The 22,440-nt window shown below is 34.8% G+C and overlaps 5 protein-coding genes across 5 annotated transcripts in view; 1 reads left to right on the forward strand and 4 right to left on the reverse strand.

The window, feature by feature from the left end:
• On the reverse strand, window positions 1–2,793 carry LOC123009274 (glycogen [starch] synthase). The gene is made up of 5 exons (XM_044405470.1): window positions 2,132–2,793; window positions 1,640–2,085; window positions 1,484–1,592; window positions 421–1,439; window positions 1–370 (listed from the first exon to the last, which is right to left on the reverse strand). Exons 1-5 carry the CDS (start codon window positions 2,400–2,402, stop codon window positions 140–142), a joined length of 2,076 nt encoding a protein of 691 aa, XP_044261405.1. The 5' UTR covers window positions 2,403–2,793; the 3' UTR covers window positions 1–139.
• A 182-nt stretch (window positions 2,794–2,975) lies between these two features.
• LOC123009275 (TBC1 domain family member whacked) lies at window positions 2,976–6,905 on the reverse strand. The gene is made up of 2 exons (XM_044405471.1): window positions 6,406–6,905; window positions 2,976–4,008 (listed from the first exon to the last, which is right to left on the reverse strand). The coding sequence occupies exons 1-2, from the start codon at window positions 6,656–6,658 to the stop codon at window positions 3,194–3,196; spliced, it is 1,068 nt and encodes a 355-aa protein (XP_044261406.1). The 5' UTR covers window positions 6,659–6,905; the 3' UTR covers window positions 2,976–3,193.
• Window positions 6,906–7,457: 552 nt separating this feature from the next.
• LOC123009413 (glycylpeptide N-tetradecanoyltransferase 1) lies at window positions 7,458–9,298 on the reverse strand. The gene is made up of 4 exons (XM_044405708.1): window positions 9,013–9,298; window positions 8,748–8,965; window positions 8,013–8,698; window positions 7,458–7,965 (listed from the first exon to the last, which is right to left on the reverse strand). Exons 1-4 carry the CDS (start codon window positions 9,096–9,098, stop codon window positions 7,543–7,545), a joined length of 1,413 nt encoding a protein of 470 aa, XP_044261643.1. The 5' UTR covers window positions 9,099–9,298; the 3' UTR covers window positions 7,458–7,542.
• Window positions 9,299–9,463: 165 nt separating this feature from the next.
• LOC123009414 (lysophospholipid acyltransferase 5) lies at window positions 9,464–11,382 on the forward strand. Its single transcript, XM_044405710.1, has 5 exons — window positions 9,464–9,625; window positions 9,814–10,044; window positions 10,094–10,588; window positions 10,640–10,932; window positions 10,982–11,382. Exons 1-5 carry the CDS (start codon window positions 9,529–9,531, stop codon window positions 11,255–11,257), a joined length of 1,392 nt encoding a protein of 463 aa, XP_044261645.1. The 5' UTR covers window positions 9,464–9,528; the 3' UTR covers window positions 11,258–11,382.
• A 1,061-nt stretch (window positions 11,383–12,443) lies between these two features.
• LOC123009430 (ly6/PLAUR domain-containing protein 6B-like) overlaps window positions 12,444–22,440 on the reverse strand; it is a 28,752-nt gene continuing 18,755 nt past the window's right edge. Inside the window, exons 2-4 of the mRNA XM_044405738.1 lie at window positions 15,064–15,274; window positions 12,742–12,872; window positions 12,444–12,683 (exon numbers count right to left, since the gene is read on the reverse strand). Of these exons, the coding sequence (XP_044261673.1) occupies window positions 12,462–12,683; window positions 12,742–12,872; window positions 15,064–15,268 (558 nt within the window). The 5' untranslated portion in view covers window positions 15,269–15,274 and the 3' untranslated portion in view covers window positions 12,444–12,461. The remainder of the gene's footprint in view (window positions 12,684–12,741; window positions 12,873–15,063; window positions 15,275–22,440) is intronic.

Genomic DNA, 22,440 nt, shown 5'->3' on the forward strand with positions numbered 1-22,440 from the left:
TTTCAATAATCGTCTATTATTTTGCCGTAATCTCTTAACAATGAGATTAAAAAAAAACTAAAAAAATACCAATAGTGCTAATCTGTTTTAAAAATTTAGAGAGTATTTTCGCAAAGTCTTATCATCTTCTCTCCCTCAATCAATGATGATTAATTTTCAACTCCTCCAACTCTCTTTCTTCATCAACCGAATCGCTTTCATCATCACTGCCATGAAGGGACGCCGCTGGGGTAGTCACATGACTCGAACTCGGCGACGGGGGCTCCGAAAAAGGCCTCGGATATTTCAAAGTTCCAACACCATTCTCCATTTCCTCTTTATAATCCGGGAACACGTTGTGGAGGGCCTTCATACGCGCTTGCCTGTAGTACTACCACAAAAATTAAATACTTCAATACTGCCAACTTAATTTTCACATACCACTCCCAGACTCCTCCAATCAAGCATATCGCTGAGCCGCTCCGTCCTATTCCGTTGAATTATCCTCTGACGTCGATTCAATCGTGCAAAATCGTACATATATTGAGCCAATTGCTGGACGGTACCTTCCAACGAGATATACCGACGATCCACGACGTAGATTCCGTACGACATCGGATCGGCAATATGCTCCTGCATGAAACACCCAAACCCGGACAAATTCGTCGTGATACTGGGGATTCCCATGACGGTACACTCGGCTGGCGTGTACCCCCATGGCTCGTAATAACTCGGGAAAACCCCCAAGTGGCACCCTCGGACAAACTCCTCGTAATCCAACCCGAAAAGTGGGTTAGTCGAGGAGAGAAACTCAGGGTGGAAGACAATCTTAACCCTGTCATGTTTTGTATTGAATAAATTGCAACGTCGCACACTATTCAAAACCGGGTCATTCCAATCATCAACAATATTATGCGTTGTCACCGGCGGTAAACCATCTCTTTGAAGCGAAAAAATACACCGCTTCAGGCGTACCAACTCCTCTTTTTTGAGCAAATCATCACCAGGGAGGTGTCCACTGAGACAAATCTCGTACATGCGTTTCCCGATTCGGTTCTGGATCTCGCTGATGGTGTCTCGGAGACTCTTAGTGACAGCATGTCCACGGAGCGACTCTACATTGAAGTTGTTAGTCCGTGCTGGAAAAATAAGGAAAGCCACGACGGTGATGTCCGGGTGTGTGGACTTGAGGTAGTGATTAAGACGTGCCAAAGCCTCGATGAAGATGTCGGCACCTTTATTAGAAAATTCGTAACGACCAGCGATGAAAAAATAGAGAGTTTTATCGAGATCGAAGTCATAGTGGCCGTAGAAATGCCCTCGGATGAACTCGTGGATTTTCTCCTTGGAGATGGCGTGCAGGTTTTGGAATTCGTGCAAAGCGGAGAATTTCTTCACGTTGAGACCGTTGGGGGTGATCACGTCAGGTTTGCGTTTAAGGAGGTGCTCCGCCTCGAAACCTATGACAAAACTGCGATTTTTGTTTGATCAAAATTACAGTTACCTGTAATGTCCGACACCGTGGTAAAGACGTGTGCTAGGTGTGTGGCAGCTCTCTCAATGCAATACCTGTGATAAATCTGTCTTTTCCCCGCCTCCTCATCCACACTAAACTAAAACAAGTCAATGAGCCCCGTCATTGTTACAAAACCGGCCTTACCTTGTCTAAATTGTTATAGAAGTCTGTATTACCGGCACATAGATACCGTCCTAGCAACGTCGCATGTGTGGTAAACACTGTGGCTACTTTAACTAGTCTTGTTCTTAGGATAATTAACCCGACTCCGGCTTGCCATTCGTGGAAATGCGTGACAATTCGTGCAGGAACACCGCCACCATACTCATCAGCGTACGTTTTAAAGGTGGCTATGAAATCGGCAACCATGTAACCGAGGATAATGGCATCGTTGGTTTCGATGTCGAGATGGGGGACTCCCACGTTGCATTTTTCCCACAATTCGGTCTTGTATTCGTCGAGTTTCCATGCGGCTGAGCTGATGTCCATGAGGATGACTTGGGGGTTGCCATCGACGAGCCAACGGCCGGTGTGGATTTTAAAACCGCGATCGCGGAGGGCTTGCACGGCCTCGTTGAGCGGCTCCGCCCCTGTGCCAAATTAATAAATGAGCCAAGTTACAGATTTCTTTTTTACCCAAAGGCCCTTCTTCCACTTCGGTCCTCGCATAGAACTCCTTGTAGGGTCCGATGAGGCAGTACTGGTCCCCCAACTCCTCAGTCGAGACGTACGATTTGGACCGTATGACTGTGTAAATGCCTCCGACTTTGTTCGCCGCCTCCCAAGCTATTTCAAAATTCCAGCGGTTCTCCTCCTCGGCTTGGGTGCCCCGGTCCATGCAAGCCATGAGGTTGAAGTAGGACTCGGAACGGTAAAACCTTTTCGACGATGTCTTTTCACGCGACATTTGGACACTTTTACGACCACCGGACACGAAAAGCTATTTACCGACGATTTTCAGTCAACTTTTTTCGAAAATAAATCAGCGATCGAAATGCATAGTTTGAAATGATGTTACGCAGAAAATGACAAGGAGAGGAGATGGGCTATTGCACGGGAGCGAGAGTGATAGAGAGGGCTTATCGGGTCGAGAAAACTCGTGGTGGGGTGTAGAGGTGACCTTGGTGCCCGAGGTGGACATACAATGCCCAATTTTTTCATTACTATCAATAATTTTTATAACTATATGTTTAAAATGCAATTATTTTGTTATCAGAAGGGGATTAAACTTTTTTTTAAGTTTTTATGAATGTTTTAAGGTTATGTCACTTATGTTTATTTCGGGACGCACAAGTGCGCACGTGGCCAATTTGTTTATAAATAAATGTCAGATAAAGGCTGACCTTTGCAATTATTTCATCATTTCATAAATTTAAATACGTGTCCTAAAGTAACGCAATTACAGGAATCTGTAATACAGAAAACTGTAATTTTGGTCTTGTTAAATTCAAAATGGTGTGGGGTAGGTGATTAAGTCGTGTTAACTATCATCAGGTTTATTAATTCGAAAAATTATTTCATCATCTCTTATATACAATTGATAGAAAATATCAGAATAGAAAAACCTAAACGAATCTTTTTTGCACCTTGGACTAGAAATATCGGGTGCAAAATTTAACCAATCTTTAAACCTACGTAATAAATGCAATAAACGTAACAAGAAATATAATCGAGAATTTTTGTTACACATCGTCCCCCTCACCGTTGCCCTTTCGCCTTCTCATTTTTCATCCTTATCGTCTGCTTCTGATGCTCCATCTCAAAATCTTTTTCGCTCAAATCAAGTCGATAAATATTACTGATTAGATTTTGCTCCGTGAGGACCTCTTCTGGCGGATTCCTCAACTTATTCAACGTCTCGCATAACCCAGGACACTGCTTGCGACTTTTCGCCGTTCCGAGACAACTAATCAAAATAACCAACGCCGTCTTGAACAAAATCTTCACTCCTTCACACAGAAACACATCCCAAACTCTCAAGAGCGAATCCCACGGTAGTGTCCTCGTGAAAGCGCACAAGAACCATTCCGTGCAATAAAACATCGGTTCTGCATTGACTTTCTTCAAGTGTTTGTACGCTGCAGGACACACTTTCTTCAACAGCCCTTGGAGGATGAGACCATCACGTTGCACCACCTCCATGGTTGGAGAGTAATAATCCTCCAAATATCTGTCAGAGATGCTGACGAGACACCAGAAGGCTTGAACGGCCGGCATGTGCATTAGGAGGAAGGCGGCGACGGGGGCTTGCGCTTGACAGTAACCGATTTTGGGGTTTTGAATCGTGTAGGCTTTGAGGACGTTGAACAGTTCCGCTTGACCGGGCTTGTCTTCGGAACTGAACATTTCGTGAGTGGGGAATTGACGATGGATGTCTTTTTTAATGTCATCGATGCATTTCGGGTCGCCTTCGGCGCGGAGACAGTCTTCGTACACGTGCTCATTTTTGTCCATTAGGAGTTTGCCCCCGCAGAGGTAGAGCCAAGCGCGGGGGCGGATCGACATCGGGATGCCTGAAAACATTTATTTCATTCCAAAACTAAGTTGGCAACAGTGAAAATGAATGCAGTAGGTAGGAGTAGAAAAAAGTTACTAAATTAAAAAAAAAACAGGAAATATGTCATAACCTTATCCTATTATTATTTTTATATTTCTCAAGATTTTCACGAGCGATTTTTTATTCAATTTTTTGATACTATAAGAATTTTATAAAAAAAAATTGAAGGTTCAATCTAAACTCCTGATTTTAAAAAAAGGCTATAAGCGATTTTTTGCTCAATTTATGTGAGCATGAACCATTTTTCCTACTTTTGTAGAAGTAAATTTAAAAAAACTTTAATTTGTTCAAGTCGAACTTCTTTATGATAAACTGAATACAGTGTCGAAAAGATGCGTTTTAAAAACGCAGTATTTTATATTTTAAAGTTGGCTCTCAATGGGAATAGAGGAAGTGAAAAAATACTAAATTAAAAAACAGTAAATTTGGATTAAAATGTGTACTTTTTTCTAGTTTATTATTTTCACATTTTTATTAAAACCTTTTTATAGATCCTTCGATTTATAACGAAAATATAAAAAAAAACGGAGTTATTTATTCAACGAGTTTGAGTGTAAATCGGACTCTTTATTTGACCGAGTGGATTTTTACCATTTATTCTTCGAATTAGAGTCAACAAGGCTTAAACTTGCTTTAAGTCTGTTAAAAATAATTTGACGTTTTGTATTGAGAAATGCCAAACAGTTGTCAAAACTTCCTTACACGGGAGAAAAACGGTAAATTTTGACAGTGACGAATAAAATTCTTTAAAAAATAGTGACAAGTAAAAAACAAATATCTGTTAAAAATTGACAATTTAAGTTATCAAATGAATCAAGTGGCAATTCAATTTATGACATTCCTTTATTTTTCAAATTTAGGTTTGTAAAAATATAGGAAGTTCTTTGTTCATTTATTATTAATGGTAATAACTATTTTTAAAAACAATAGATTTTATTTAAAAAATATTTCTTTTGACCAAACTGGCCAGAGATTATAATATTAAGTTGGCATCATGTAGAGTACAATCCATGAAAATTGCCACTATGCTTTCAAATAAAATTTCGATCAAAGTGACCTATGACTATAAAATTAAGTTGGCAACACCGAATTATTGGTGAAATCAGAGTGTGTCAGGTGACGGCCATTTCAGCTGCCGCCCGTCGGAATGACAATTGACTATAAAAGTGTGACGTTTGAATCTGACAGTTTATGTTGCCAACTTAATTCCAAAGTCATAGTACACTTTGATCGGAAATTCATTTTAAAGCATGAGATTTTCTGTCTTTGTTTGTTCAATATTGCCGAATTAATTTCAAAAAAGCCTCTAAAAAACATGAAGTGTATTGCTGTCATTTATTTTATAATTATAAGACAACTAAAAAAAATTATCACTTATCAGCATAACATATAAACAAAATCAGGTTTTTAGATAACAAAAAATGAAATTTATTCAAAATAATGCATTACAATTTGCACAATGACGCTTTCTTAACGAAGATTTTCCTTATTCAAGGTAGCCAACTTAATTTAAAATTCACAGATCACTTTGATCAGATTGGATTATTATCACTGTTGTCTTCGCAAATAAATTTGGCTCCTCGAGACGATGAATAATTTTTGAGAAAAAAAATGGTTTTTTTTTTGTATTTTTGTTCAATTTAGTGAGCACGACCTTTTTTTTTCAACTTTTTTTGCAAAATTGTTTCTTAAATAACGTTCAGGTTTAAAAAAAAAACGCACAAGTTGACAATTGTCTATAAAAGTGTAACGTTTGAGTTTGACAGTTTATATTGCCAACTTAATTTTAAACTCATAGAACACTTTGATTGGAAATTTATTTGAAATGATATTTTTTGTTTATTTTGTTCAATGTTGACGAATTAAATTCAAAAAATCTCCAAAAAAAAAAAAAACAAAATGTATTGATGTCATGTATTTTATGAGGCAATTAAAAAAAATCTTATCAGTACAACTTGTAAACAAAATCAGGTTTTAAGATAACAACAAGTGAAATTTACTCAAAAATACGCATTAGAATTTGCACAGTGACGCTTTTTTAACGAAGATTTTTCTTTGTCAATGTTGCCAACTTAATTTCAAATTCATGGGCCACTTTGATCAGAAATTTAATGGCACCATAAAAGGATTATTATTACTGTTATCTTCGCAAATAAATTGGTTCCACGAAACGATAATTAATTTTTAAGAAAAAAAAATGTTAAAAAACAAAAAATACGAAACTCTAATAAATTTCAAGTTAGGTTTTTAGAAAACAAAAGGTGAAATTTCCACACCGCACGCTTTCCTGAACATGGTTTTGCTTTTAGCCGAGAAACTCTCCGTTTTGGTGCAAAACACCGCAAAAGCCTACCTTTCCTGCACCTCTCCTTGATTTTCCTGTAATTCCTGTCCATGTAAAAATTCCACTGGGACAGCATCTTGAGCCACTTCCTCTCCCTCCGGAGCACGATTTCCGGCGGGGGCCCTTGCCTAGGCTCGGGCGAGTACTGTGAGCCCCCCAAAAAACCGTGTCGGTCCGGCACTGTCGAAATGACACTTCCGTCAATAAGTGTGCTTGCTTCACTGCATTCCGAAATCGTGTCGGCGTTGAACGACGATGCCATTTCAGGGGTTGAAATGGAATTTTTCAAATTTCACATCGATATTTCACTTTCGCAATATGTTTTCAAGTCGTCGACTCGTCGTCAACCATTTTCAGGGCGGGCTTCAACTGGAAATAACGCAAATAATAGGACACTCACGTACGTAATTAGAATTCGGACGTGGACGGCGTTGGTAATTAATTGGTGATTAATTTATTACTCGGGGGGCGAGTCTCGCAGTGTTGACAAAAAGTGACACTGACGGAGGTTGGCACCACTGACTGAATGTCAATCGTACCAACCTTAATGGGTTTTTATTTATTTAAACATAATCAATTAATAAATTTGAAGAGGATTCTACATTTTCAACCGAATACATTAAATTTCACAATTAATTTTTTTATTAAAACCGTTGTTTTTTATTGACGCCTGGATTGCTGGTTGCATAATACACAGGTGTCTGCGTGATACAACTGATAAATGATTTTTTCCGAAAGTATTAGTCGTAACTTTCTTTGTTACCACCGTTAAAAAGCACTTTTAACCTTCTATCTTTCCCTAAAAAAATTAATTTATTGTGAGTAACAATTATCGAGAAAATTAGTAATATATGTAAAGGTTGTATTCGTCGATAATTTCTAAACTGTGTAGAATTTTGCTGTTTTCTTGACACCAATCAACTTCTCGCAACATTTTTCATACATCTAGTTTGAAACATTTTAATTTTGGATCATAGTTTCGCCGAAATTGGAAAAAAATGTTATTCACAAAATGGCTGTTTTCTTGGCGCTGTTGCCAGTTTTAAAATTGAAACACTGTGAATCTTGTACATTTTTATTCAACTAAAGAACAAATCGTGCTTCGCCCACCGGAAAAAAAACTCTTTTCACTTTTAAATCTTAAATTTATTGCAAGACTAGACCCATTCGATGCGGTGCCATACTTGGACACTTCCAATTGTACAAATAATATTGCAAATTGCCATCCCCAATCCCAAATTTGAGCGTCTCCAAAAACTCGCGATTATCCATCAGATCCAAGGCGTTGAAAACGTCGAAATTCAACTGTTTGGCCGAAATTAACGCATCATTCATCAAATCCACCCAGGGGGTTTCCCCCGACACGTTATAAAACGAATAAGCCGCCTTTAAACTTGTATGAACCGGATGATGCATCACTGTGGAGGGCAAAGTGTAATAACTGACGAAATCCGTCACTTTGCCCTCCTTCTCCACCACGAAACTCTCAACGATGTCGGGTCGAGGGAGGAACCAATGGATGAAATCCTCCTCGGTGAAAACCGGCGACAAATCGAATTTTCTCAAGTACTAAAAAAAAACACTTAGGGAAAATTTTTAATTAAAAAAATTGTTACTTGAGTTAAAAGTTTGTGTGTTTGGGGCACATCCGCCTCCGTCATTTTCCTAAATCCCGGAGTTCTTGGACTTTCCGGGAGTTTGTAAAGTTTGAGAGTCCTTTGCATAGTCATGTTTCGCGACAAGTGTGAAAATTTCACTTCGATTAGTTTCTTGGGGTTGAGAGACCTGTGCCAATACCGACACGTCCCCACCGGCTTCGGTAGGACGATTCCGGCGGTGTAAACCGCCTGGAAAAGTCCGGTGAGGTGCACCCGTCGTGTAATCTCCCGGATTAAAACCGGAGCGACTCGTTTCGAGCGCAATCTTTTATGCACGCAGAGGAAATTGATCTCGACCATTTTCTGCATCTTTTCGTAGATTTTCAACGTTGCGGGAATGGCGGAAATGAAACCGACGAGACGCCCACTCTTGACCACACGGACCCCACAATGCCAGTCTTTGCGCCACCCGGGGGGCTGTAGCGCCCACTTGAGAAACTCCGGTTGGTAGTCGAAACGAAACATGCAGTCGTCGTCCTCCACGTAGTTCTCATTGAGCAACGTGTAGAGTTCTTTGAGGACGAGGGGCTCATCCAGGTTGAGAGTGTCCCAGGTGAAGCCGTCCGGGAGGCTGTAGGGCTCCGCCCTGATCTCCGAGACATCTCGATCGGGCTCAATCGCTTCATTCACCGTGATTTTCTCATCTGTAAACATGAAACTGGTGAAAATTTCGACGAATTTGTGCCCATTTACCCATTTTAGGCACAGGTTGGGTGTTCCAAAACTGGTACGACTTGGTTAGGGCTTCTTCGGGGGTTTTCGCCGGTTTCTGGTTCATGGTTAGGGCTTCCATGGCCGCACGTAAGCCCTGAATTGAGATGGTGTTCAGTGGTTTGGTAAAATTTGATAAAAGTTCGGCTTCATTTTCCGGTTTGGTTTCTTGGTGTTTCTTCTTGTTGCGTTTTTTTGAGCTAGGGGTTAAGCGAGTTAGGGTCAAGGGGCCCACCAAGGGGGTTACCTTTTTGTTTGGGAATTGCCTTCCATGTTTCCGTCGATTTGGGGCTTGTCGTCCGGCGAATCCTTCGCACCACTCTTGTCAGACATGATGACAGGTGACAAAATGACAAAAAAGACCAATAAAGATAAAAATTGATAAAACGACCACTTTTATACAGATAAAAACGATTTGAGTGAAATAAATTAATGTAAAACCTAATTACAATTGATTTTGTACACGATATTGGGTTAAAAACGTTTATTGGGCAAGTCAACGGTGCCAACAGCAACACCCAAAATCACTAAACCAATTAGCACTTCTGCGAATTTGATAATTATTTTAACCAAGTTATTAAAAAAAATCAAACCAATTGTGTTTTTTTATTAACTATATTGATTTAAACTTTTTAGCTTTTCTCAATAATCAATTTTTGATAAAAACAAATTTAGCTCAGTTAGGTTGGCGACATTATTCATCTTCGCACTTGTGGGATTAAATATGACGTCAATTTTGTGACTCGAATCCAAATTTTAAAAAATGTCTCACGAGACGTCCCTTGGTGTAGTGGCAAAATTAAGTGGTTTATTGGGCACAAATGAGCCGGCTCTACGTCTCTTACTTACAATTTTAGCTGGTAAGTGTCACACAAAAAATCAATTATAACATAACCTCAATTACGTTAAAACCACCAAAACCGAGAAAATCCACGTTTTATAAATGAAACCAATTAGTATGTTTTGTGATAACGCTAATGTAACGGTTGCATGAAGTTTCACGTTTTTATTCTTGGAGAAAATTGACAAAATCGTTGCTTTTTTGTAGGTTACCCTTTGGCCCTGGTGCATCGCAAATACGTCTATGGCAGGGCCCCACCCGTCCAACACCTCTTTTCAATCACTTGTGGATTGCTCTTAGGCTATTGGAACTACGGCTTTGATATTTTCCACACAATTTTCGCCATAAGCGTCACCTACGCAGTATTAACAATTCTAGGGGGCACGTCTTTAAGCGTTGGGATTGTTTTTGTTTTTAATCTAGTTTACCTCTTAGCCGGTAACCCCCACATGGATAGAGTCACAAGGCATTAAAACTGTCTCTTTAGGGTATTATTATGCCGGGACGGATACGTACGACATTAATTGGACTATGCCCCAATGTATCCTTGTTTTGCGCTTAATCGCCGTCGCTTTTGACTTGTATGACGGCCAACAGCCGGAGGAGTCTCTCGGGGGCGAAAACCGCAAAGTTGCCCTAAAATCATGCCCCACAATTCTGGAATTCTTCGCTCATGCCTTGTTCCCAGCGAGTTTCATGGTGGGGCCCCAATTTCCCATGAAACGATACCAGGATTTCGTGGCGGGGAAATTTGAGCGTGATTGTACCGAAGCTGCAATGAAGAGATTCGCCCTTGGAGTGTTTTATTTAATTGTGTTTCAAATTTTGGGGCTGTTTGTCTCCGATGATTATATGTACTCGGGGGAGTTTCAGGAGTTAAGTTTTCTGAAGAAAATGCTATTAATGGGGTTATGGGGGCGGTTCACGCTCTATAAGTACATTTCCTGTTGGTTGTTGACAGAAGGGGCGTGTATTTTATTTGGTTTGTTTTTTGTTTCTATTGGGGGTTGTTGATTGGTTGTGGGTGTTTTAGGGTTGGCTTATAACGGGAAAGGGGCCAATGGGGAGTCGCTTTGGAACGGTGTTGAAAACGTTAAGTTATCGACATTTGAAAATACAACAGAGTTCACTCATTACATACAATCGTTTAATATAAATACGAATCAATGGTCCGCTCAGTATATTTATAAGAGATTGAAGTTTTTGGGGAATCGACATGTTAGTCAGTTGGCAACATTGGTGTTTTTGGCGATATGGCACGGTTTCCATTCAGGGTACTACGTGTGTTTCTTCTTTGAATTTATGGTCGTTTATATGGAACGAGAAGTGATTAATTTAATTGAGACAATTTTACTTAATAACGAATTTATTTCAGGTCAAATCAATCGTTAGTAATAATACGCTATTGAGTGAATTCTTTTCCAATCCAGGAGTTGCACAAATCGTTAAAATTCTTTTAAGGATTTACACTTTTGTTTTTATGGGTTGGTGTTTGATGCCTTTTGCCCTTTTGAAATTGGATAAATATTGGAGTGCGTTTAGTGGGGTTAGCCATGTCGGCTCAATTTTCTTTTTATTGTGGCCTGTGGTTTATGGTCCCATTCTTAAGGCTGTTTTTAAGAGGGACAAGAAGAAGGAGCGAAATGAATGAAGTTTTTTAGTATTAAATTGTAGTCACACGTACTTATATGCAATTTTTTCAAATTGTCACAGCACAATTATAGTATTTTTTATTTATTGTACGTTATTGTTATTAATAAATTCTCTACAAAACAACAGCAGAGTTTTCTTTAAGAAAAATCGTCATTTGCATTTAATTTTTAGAGCGTGACATCTCGGTAGGTCATGAAAATTCAAATTTAAGGTTGCAACATTGGTATTTTGACAGTTCTAGGTTGTTTATCTTTGTACGATTGCACTCACTGGTTGACATTTGTCGAGATTTTTGTTCATTTTCTCTCCTAGTTTTCTTTCTGTTCCACGTTTCTTCAATATTATTATATTAAACAAATAAGTTATGTTTTTTTCTGACAGAATTGAACCGATTTTTCATGAAGTATCGCGATCTAAAAAATGTTCACATTAATAATTTTTTTGAAACTAAAATTAAAGTTTGATTTTCAGCCTCGGCTGCAAATTCAAATTTTACCATTCGCTTTATCTATAACTTTAAAACATAACTAAAAATATTAAATTAATGATTTTAACAATTTTTTTTTTTTAATTTTTGTCCCAAATTAATAACCTTTCAATATGTTTCACTTTTTTATTTATTGATTTTTAATGCCTGGGAAGACAATAAAAATTAAGAATCAGGAATTAAAAACATGATTTGTTCAATATTTTTAATAAGTTTATATCTAAATTTGAAGAAATTTATGTTTTATTTTTTTATGACATAATTTCTGGTTGTCAGGACAAAAAAAAATCGTAAAATGCCACTGTTTTACAAAAATCCTCATGTATATATTTTTTAATAAAAATCCACTAATTAAATTAAAGAAAATAATTAACCAGAATTCAAATTTTACAATTCAAGAAAAAAATCTCTTAAATAAACACCAAATGCATTTTACAGATTTTCGCGCGTAGTTTATTCAATTTTTCAAATAGTATTTTTTATTTATTGTGCGTTATTATCGATAGAGTTTTGTTAAAAAAAATCGTGATTTGCATTAAATTCTCTTTAATTATTACATACATAACAATGTTTCTTGAATTCATTACAGTGAAGGTTCGTTGCTAAGGTGCCATGCAGCGCCATCTGTAGCCTCTTACTTTGCTAAACCCGCCTTAAGAGTGTGCGTGATTGTCGAGAAACTGAAACCACCGCCAAATTTCAAATAAAATCGCTTTTAATTGGCAATAACAATACACAAAAATAACAAAAAGTGAAAAATTCGAGTAGTCATGGCCGAGTTCGACTCTTTGATTGTAGTCGTGAGGGCTTTCTCCCTTTGGAACAAATTCTTGGCCAACATTCGCATTTTGGTGATTTTGTCATCGAAGATGGCATTGGAGGAGTTCGTGGGGACGTCCACATTGCAGTAGTTTTGGTCGCAGCACGAGACACACATCTGGAACACAACCAAAATTAGAATTTAATAAAATTGTGGGTTGTGTTGGTATATCGACCTTTTGCGAATCGATTTCGACACATCCGATTTTATTCCTTTGACACTCTTTGTCTGTAGTGCACTTCTTGTTGACGAGCACACTTGTGCCTTTCGAGTCCATTATGTGCAAAGTGTGGCAAAAAGTCTCGCCTGAAAAATCGAATTACCATTTTCAATTAAAACTAATTGGATTTGTCACTTGGTATTAAAACCGTCAAGAAGGCGGGCTAATTACGTTAAGAGCAAGGAGGTGCGCGCTTTTTACCACCGAAATCCGCAAATATTTCAATTTCAAATCTGTTAAGCTTTTGGAAGTTTACTGAAAACAAATTTAGTTTTATTCAACTTTGCAGATTTGCATTACAGTGGTCTATGGTTTAGAATTAAGTTAGCAACCCTAAATTATTGGTGATATTTGATTGTGTTAGCCTGACGGCCTTGTCAGTGGCCGCCTCTCGAAATGATTGACAATTGACTCAATATTGCCAACTAAAATTTCAAATTTGTGGTTAAATTTTTAACAGACAAATTAACATAAAATTGCAACCTCGGCTGCGAATTCAGATTTTATTATTTCAATTTATCTACAGCTTTAAAAAATAATCAAAAACACTAATTAAATTTAACTGATTTTATTAAAAAAAATGAAAAAGACGAGTTTAAGAAACTTAATAACTTTTCAATCCGTTTCACTTTTCTATTTATTATCAGAATCCTTATTGTTTAAATTTTTATGTTTATTTTCTGAAAAATGATCACTGCCTTTTAATTTCTGGTTAGGTCAGGTTAGGTCAAAAAAAAAATCGTAAAAGGCCACACACCTACATTTTTAATAAAATATCACTAAATTAGCTCAATTAAAAAAAACTACAATTCAAAATTTACATTTAAAAAAATGTCTTAAATAAATAATTTTTTTTTAAACGAAAATAAAAAAAAGTGGAATTAAATTAATTCCACTTTAATAATAATAATAAATTAATTAATACAGGGTGATTTTTAAAGAACGGCAGGCGCTGTAGAATTTTTATGTATGGCCCGATTTCAAAAATTAAAAAAATAAATTAAATAGCTTTTTATATAGTATAAATTGACAATTTTAGATTTTTTCTAAATGTCAAGGTATATTTTAGGCTATCTTTAACTTTCTAATTTTAAATTGGAACTCTATAATTTGTAAGGTTGTTTTCTTGGTACAGATATGTGCAATATGTTTCACTTTTACTAAAAATTATTGTCTAAAAAATTATCTTTACATCTTTACAAATACTCTTATTAAAAGTAAACAAAATAAATAATTAGATAGTAATCAAATAAATTAATCACACTAAATTAGATGTGTTGTTCTGATTTGTGATAGGTAATTATTATTGTCATTTTTTATTAAAAATTTGAAAAAATAGTGACAATATTTTCTGCTTTTTGACGTTACAATAAGGCATTGTTTTATTTCACACCATATTTCCTTTTATTAACTTTTTTAACAATGATTTTTAAAATTTAAAATTATTAAAACTAAAATATGAGTCTCAATTTAAAATAAGAAAGTTGAATGTAGCTCATAAAATACATTTTTTATAGGAAATTAAAAGCCATTTAATTTATTTTTTAACTTTTGAAATCGGACCATAAATAAAAAATCGACATTGCTTGCCGATTTTTAAAAATCACCTTGTATATGTAGAACACTTATTTATTAATTTTTTTTTTCAAAATTAACGATTTTTAATGTCTGACGGTAAAAAAATCAAGGAAAATATGTGTATATATAATATATAAATAATTATGACACTTGAATTTAGTAGTCAGTGTTGCCAACCTAATTTCAAAGCCATATGACACTTTGATCAGAAAAATCTCATTCAACTTCGGAGTTTGTCAAATACCAACTAGACAAAAATAAAGGACATGGCATGCCGAGACCAGCGACGTTCTTGTAATTACGAAATGAGAAGTAGAAAAAAACGAAAACTTATTATAACTTCGCAAAATGCAATTTCCAATTTCCTTTAATAGACTCGACGACAAAACGTCAAAGTGGCCTTTTGTTTGCTCACTTATTTCAGTTTCAGCAAGTTAAATTAATTTCACGGCAAAGGATTTAACAGAGAAGATAAAATTTGACAAAATGTTTCATATATTTATGACGTCATAAAAGTTCCATCGAAATAAAAGCATGTCCATCGATTTTCACTTTTTCCGAAACGACTGTCATAAAAACGAAAACCCTTCGTCGACATATTATTTTACATGAGTGTATTTTTTGCTGAACTATCAATTCATCATGTAGACTCCATTTCGAGTCGGTAAGAATCGGAGGTAGGCAACCAAGAATACTCACCGGGTTTGCAGGGCCGATCAATGGCGAACTGATTGCACACGAGATTGTCCGAAACGTTGACACAGATGTAACAAGTGACGGAGTATTTTTCAAAATCGTTGGAAATTTCCCGTTTCTCTATGAAAAAGTTGGAAGCCAAGTGTTTGTCATCTAAAGCGGTATTAGTCATGAAAATGCAGCTCAACAACATGCTCAGTCTCAACATCACAATCTGCAACAAAAACGTTACAAGAAACCACCCAAGTTTCGAACTTTTAGGAATATTACGGTTTTTATGTTGTATACAAGGTGTGTCAGAACTCGCGCCCCAGAGAAAAATTTCATGTAAGATAAGATACCAGGAACATGGAAAAAATATTTAAAAAATTCTATCTGTCAAAAAATTTTGACATTTTGTTTTGTAAATTTGACATTTTTTTATTATTATGTAGTAAAGATACAAAAATTTTGCCAATAAAAGCTACAAATAACATTAAACTAAGTTACAATTTAGGATACAGCTTCCTTGTTTCTTCTAATAGTCTGTAGTAAAAAAAACTTGGAAAATTATTTTTTCAACAGAAATAAATAGACGCAAAGTGCAAAATTTAAGCTCTCATAACCTCGAAATTTTTATAAATAGATTTTTTTAACATTTTTTCCATGTGCCTGGTATTTTACTTTACATGGGATTTTTCTCTGGGGCGCGGATTCTGGCGCACCCTGTATAACTACAAAAGTAATTTTCAGTTCTCAAGGTTGTTTATATAAAACTAATTTTTAACTCTAACAAAGAAAAATAATTTTTTTTTTAAACAGAAACAAAAATTGAAATATAAGATATGTATTAAAAAATGAAATAAGAAAATCTGTCGTAAAAATCGTAAAACTCCATTTTAGACCTGTTTGTGTTTTAAATTGATATGCCTATTTTTCACTTGCGCAAACCTGTGTATAAATACTTTCAAAAAAACGCGAATTTTTTCGAAAAGTCTAAACAATCTTTTTCTAGGCAATTACTGCTAGGTTTTGGGACATTGCTTTTCCACTAAAAGATTTTCTTTTCTTAAGAGTAGAAAAAAAAATCTTTCAACAAAAGACAAAATTAAACAATAAATTTATGTGTTGGTAATTTCGTCTTGCAGCAAGTTAGAAGTTATGAATTTTAAGTTGCCCTTTAGTTCTGCTTAGATATTCATTGTATTGTCGGAATGTAAGACTCTTAACTCATTTTCTAATTTCTCCTTAACAAATAGTATTGGGCCAATCATACACAAATCTTTTGGAAACTTCTTTTGAAATATACGAAATTTATCACTATTTAAAAGATTTAAAAAATCTGGAAATTTAAATTTAATTTGTGTAGCTATCGTATTATGTCTAATATTTCCTTAAATAATCTCACACAGCGAGGAGGGGTTTTGGGGGTTAAAATACTTATGTATAAAATATTATAATATTTTACATACAGGCTGTCCCAGAGCTCCGTATTTCTTCGATTACTCTGGCAATAAAGAAGATAACGAAATGCGGTTTCTTTTAGACGATAAACATTCATTTTTTCTATGGTCCAAAAATATTTTCGTCATTGTAAGTACTTCCTATATAGGGTGGCGCAACAAAGTTATATTTTTTCTTATGGAACACCGATATATTATGCGCTTATTTGAAAGAATTTTTAATTCTAAGAATATCCATATTAGGTTTTATGGGTCTATCATGGACCGTTTATCATTTATGGGCCATTTTATGAAAAAAAGTACCATTTTTGAAAAATCACAACGGCTTTGCTAGAAAGAAAGAGTGAATAAAAACAATTGCAACCATTTTACCGAGTCTGGTCCTAAATTATTACGGTTGAAATTCGATCAATCTTTTGCAACTACTGCAGAGTGTTGACATTCGCAAAGTATCAAGTAACTTGATTTTTTTAAATAAAACACCCTGTGTATTGTTATTTTATCGTGTAGAGCTTTTAATAAGCTTTTTCTAAAAAACTTATGGTTCGGAGGTCTAAATTTTAACTGTTTTATTGTATTGTTACACCTAGGTATAGGGAAGGCTAATGAAAACTCTTTTAAAATCACATAAGTCATCCAAAAACGCAATAAAAAACATAACTTTCTATTTAAAATAACGAAGTTGATATCCACTTCCGGTGTAACAGGAAGTGCCGCCATCTTGAAAATATTTTCATTGAGCAGAACCTAACTGATTAACATAATTTTAGTTAAAAATTATTGTTAGAACTTCCAATACTTCTAATGTGGGGTTTAGCCGGAACACCCTGTATATCAGTGATAATTTCAGAGTGAAGTAAAACTCCACCTCTGGCTGCGCCACTGTGACTATATAAAGATTTTCAAACTCTGGGAAAAACTACTAAAGACCCAAATGAAATTTTAATAAATAATTACCTAAACATTTCAGAGTTGAGTAGCTTTAAAGTGATAGGAATCTAATTACGGGAACCCTCGAGGTGCATTTACATAACTTGTGCTACAGGATAGCGACGACTAAGTAAACAGAACGTTTAATTGTCTGGCGCTACGCCACTGGATGAGATTTTACCAGTGGTGTAGACACAATAGATAAACAAGTTATGTAAATGTGTCTCGGTTGATGTTCTTTGATGAATCTCAGGGGTTCACAATAAACAACTCAACACCCACTTTACGTTATTAGGCCCCTATCACTATTAGCTATCTTCACGCTAAATTATTTACATCATCAATTTATTAAAAGGGTTGCAAGGTTTATAGTCTTGCTGATGTTTAATTAAAATCGACCCGAGAACGTAGTTTTCTTGGCCTATTTGTATTGTTTATAGCGCTATAACTGTTTAGTTGAGTGTTTAATATTCTTGTGAGTGATGGAAATTAAGTTTTTTGGCTTTGACAATAATTAAAAGTTATAATTACAACGAATGTTGTTGCTTTTTTGCACTTAGTTGCAAGTTTCTCTCAAATTTAATTAGAAAATTTGAGGAGGAGAAGACGTTCCCTGATAGTTAAAAGTCTCATTACCAAAAGTTGAATTTTGGGTTGACCATGTTTGCATATTTTGTTTAAAGTCAAGTTTCATTAATTGAGAAGATTTGGATTGAGTTTGCGTTATTCTAAACTGCTTGAGGCCGTTTCTGGTTGTTCAACCGTTAAATAATTGCCTGGTTTAGTTATCTCCCTGTGCAAATGTATAAAGATGCTTTTTCATCGCTTCTTGTTAAGTGACATGACATATAAAATAGGAAACTATTGATCGTAGAGTATTTTAACCTGTTGCATCGTCTAATTTCACGTGTAGAAAACCATATTTCAAGCGTTTTTACGACAAAAAGTTGATATTTAATTTTTAGGTACTCAAACAATACTTTGAAAATTGTTTTAATGCGTTTTTGGGTTTAATGATTTGACCTCAATAAAAGAAGAATTATACAGGGTGTGTCAGAACTCGCGCCCCAGAGAAAAATTTCAAGTAAGATAAGATATTAGAATATGGAAGAAATTGACATTTATATCTATTTAATGCGTTGTCTGCGTTGATTGCCAGAAATAAAGTCTGGGCAATAGGCCAAAATCGTGAACTTGTCAAAATGGTAAATTTCGGTAGATGGCGCACGCGTCACGTCCAAAGGAAACTGTAATTTGTGAAATTTGAAAATTTGCAGGAAATTAAATATGACAATTGGTGATATATTTAATCAAATATTGATCTGACACACAACCAATCTATTTTTTCAGCTTAAGAAGCGCATTATCAGTAGTATCATTGTTTCAGACATTACATTATAATTCTTAAAATGCCAAGTATCCAAACTTGCTGTGTTCCAAACTGTGGACAAGGGGGGAAAGAGGATGTTACTTTACATTAATTTCCAAAAAGTAGAAATCGAAAAAACGAATGGCTTAAGAGAATATTTGGTACCATCGGCAATATACCCGTGATTTGTGGAAAACACTTTGAAATAACGAGCTATTATAAAAACAAAAAATTGTTACCAAATGCAGTTCCGTCCTTGTTGAATTATAAAAGAATTATTCGTTTTCAGATAATTTCAACCACTTCCAAATTCAGGACGTAAGCCGTTAGAAACGCCTGCACCGTGTCTCCAATCTTTAGACTCATTTGACAAAAATTATTTAATTTTAAGTCCATTTCGTTTTGATTTTGATCAACAAAGAGATTTAAAAGTAGGTGTTACTCATGACTTTGATTTAAAAACTGTTCCACATGTAATAAGTTCTGAAAAAAATTGTCTTTCTAGATAAAATTCAAAATTTAGAAAAAAAGGTACAGGAAGAAATTATGGCATTTCAAAAGTTGAATAAGCTCTACGAAAATAGATTCGAAAAACTAAAGAAAATGCAGGAAAAAATTGACAATTAGAGTAAAGGACAACATTGTGTAGTGAAAATTGAGTCAGATGCAAAGAACTGAGAACCAAGGGCTGTGTTTTTACTTGAGCAAATTTATAATTATTCCCTAAAAAACCCAAGATGGTCTGAAGTTACAGTACGTCATTGTATTGCCTGGAGGTAAAAGATTATGAATTTGCAAGAAGAAGTCAATTTTTAAAAGCTCCATCCAAAACAACTTTAAAGAGATAAATGGGAAACTCTCAAGGGGTTTTCTCAAAGCAAATAAATAATAGAGAATAATAGAGAACTAACTAATAGAGGATAAAATTAATCCTTGTCTTTTTTATTCGAAGTATTGAAGGAATAATAAAGAGTTATTGTAATTTTCTTGAAAATTTGTAAAGATTAAAAATAACTTTCTAACCCTAATGTAAATATTTATTTTTTTTTAATAAATAAAAGTATATTTGCTTATAAAATGTTATATATAATTTTTGCTGTTTTTGGTCTAGTTCTTAGAAAAATTACAATCAACAAAAAATTATTATACAACCCTAAAACATAAAAGTAAATTTTTGTATGCAAGAATTTATCAAGGTTTCAAACCAAAGTATACAGATTCCATTGGAACGCGGACTCATTACTCCCCCAACGACCATTTTTTTGACATTGGATAGACTTTCTATTACTGTCAATCAACGCAGACGTCGGTATCATTAAATGGACATAAAAAAATCTTAAATGTAAAAAAATTATTGTCAAACATTTTTGAGAGATAGAATTTACTTAGGTATAAAGAACGTCAATAATAACTCTCATAGAATAACTCGGGGAATACTAAAACGCCATAAAAAACATAGCTTTCCATTTAAAATAACAAATACAAATTTTTAGCTTAATAACACTGTCAAAACTCAATATTTTTAATGTGCCTGTATTAATACAAAAGAAGTCATAGCAAATTTAAGCCATGTTTTATTAATTTTTGTTATTCTGAAATAACAGTAAAAGTGAAAGTAATTATTTCGTTCATAAAGATCATTTAACCGCCCCCAGGGCCCCACACAATCGTTTCCGGCTCAGAGATCCCCCAATTAAGCCCTAATCGATGTTGTTTGTTGTAGCGGTCCCGAGTTACTTTTTGATAAGGTGCGCAAACTTTGGCTCATCGCTTTTAATTCGCCTAAAGTTGTTAAAATTCTCGTTGCTTCACGAAAACGGATATCCTTCGACGAGATCGATAGCTCTTATCTCGACTGAAACAGCGGCTGGATATCTCCATTGCGGGACGAGGCACCGCCCCCGACACTTTATTGTCTTTGACAACTATTACGGAAAGGGATTGTCTCGACTTTTTCGAATGGTTTGGGTTTGAGAAGACGAGGATTTGCGGGATTTATTGCCCAGACTCGGTGCGAAAGTGTGGAAAGTTTGGGCGAATTTGGGGCTGATTGCAGCGTTTTTTCCAAAAATAGTTATTTATTATACAAGACAATAAAAAGATTGTTTATCTACGAGTGAAAAGGTCAAGTTTACGAGTGACGAAGTCGTGTATAATAGGTACAACATTTTTTTCTATAGCAGGACTTGCAGTTTAAGAGAAAAATAGTTTTTTATTGTACAAGACGACGAATTGTTTATCTACGAGTGAAAAGGTAAAGTTTACGAGTGACGAAGTCACGAGTGGACTTGTTCACGATTAGATTTAACAATCTTTATCGTCGTCTATAATATTTCGTTTTATTTTGTACTCACCTACCAGACTTTTTGGATATAAACAGTAGATAAAAATTACTTTATTTCACAAGACGATAAAAGACTACTTTATTTACTGGAATTAGTTGATAAAATATACACAGTAGATAAAAATTATTTTATTTCACTAGCCGATAAAAGACTATTTTATCTACTGAAATTAGTTGATAAAAGCACTCTTTAACATTGAGTACAAAATAAATACAATTTCCAAAAAATTACAATTTTTGGCATTTCTCAATACGAAACGTCAGATTATTTTTAACAGATTTAAAGCAAGTTTAAGCCTTGTTGAGTTTAATTCGGAGAATAAAATGTTGTATTCAACTCGTTTGAGTGTGAATCAGACGCTTTATTCCACCTCGTGGATGATAAAATTTGTAAATTTAAATGAATAAAATGAGTTAAAACATTTTATCTACCCTTGCAGTTAAAGTACTTATTTATCTACTCAAAAGAGTTTATAAAGAAATAGAAATAGAAAAATATAAATGTCCGAGTTAAAGGTGCAATCAGAGCAACAAAATTTGTATTGTTTCAATTCTGGATAAACTGGATTCTGAGCTGGGAGAAATTTATTGTCTGTTTTGTTAAATGTTCCGGGAAGTTTCCATCTGTTGAGAAAACCGGAAAATTCCGGCTAGTTTTAAAGCTGCCAACGGATATGAAAACGATAAAATTTAGTTTATTTCACAATTTGTTACAAGGTTGCGGTTCCAGTAATGAAAATGAACTGAAGACTGAAGTAATAGATTTCTAAGATTTTTCGGATATATTTTATGTATGTACAGTTAGCGTAGAAAAGATTGTCCTCTTAATAAACCTTTAGAGGCTGAATCAATAAATCACAACAATAAATCTTTTTCATTTTTTCAAACGTTATTTCTTATTCAACAGTATATTTAGTTTAAAGTCAAGCTCAGTTACCAATTTTACGTTCAATTGAAATATTTTAAAAAATTCACAACTTTATACTGTAACTAAAAATTAAATTAAAAAATAATTATAATTGATGTTTAATTAAACATTAATAAAATATTTAAAATACATTTTAATTTGTAGTAATAGATGGTTTTTATTAGGTAGCTAATTAGCTATTTATTTACCAAGATAACAAGTAAATGCCGTTTTAAGTGTCAAAATTAATTAAACAATATTTTTATTAGAAATACCTAATAAAAACCATCTATTACTAGAAATTAAAATGACCAAATGAGACTATTTAATATCTCTTTAAAATACTGTAAGTTTTTTTTTTAAGTTGTAAATGACAAAAATAATTTCA

This window comes from Tribolium madens, unplaced genomic scaffold, assembly GCF_015345945.1.
Source record: "Tribolium madens isolate multiple individuals breed KSU strain unplaced genomic scaffold, Tmad_KSU_1.1 Scaffold_71;HRSCAF=194;Tcas5.2_LG6, whole genome shotgun sequence".
Taxonomy (NCBI): Eukaryota; Metazoa; Arthropoda; class Insecta; order Coleoptera; family Tenebrionidae; genus Tribolium; species Tribolium madens.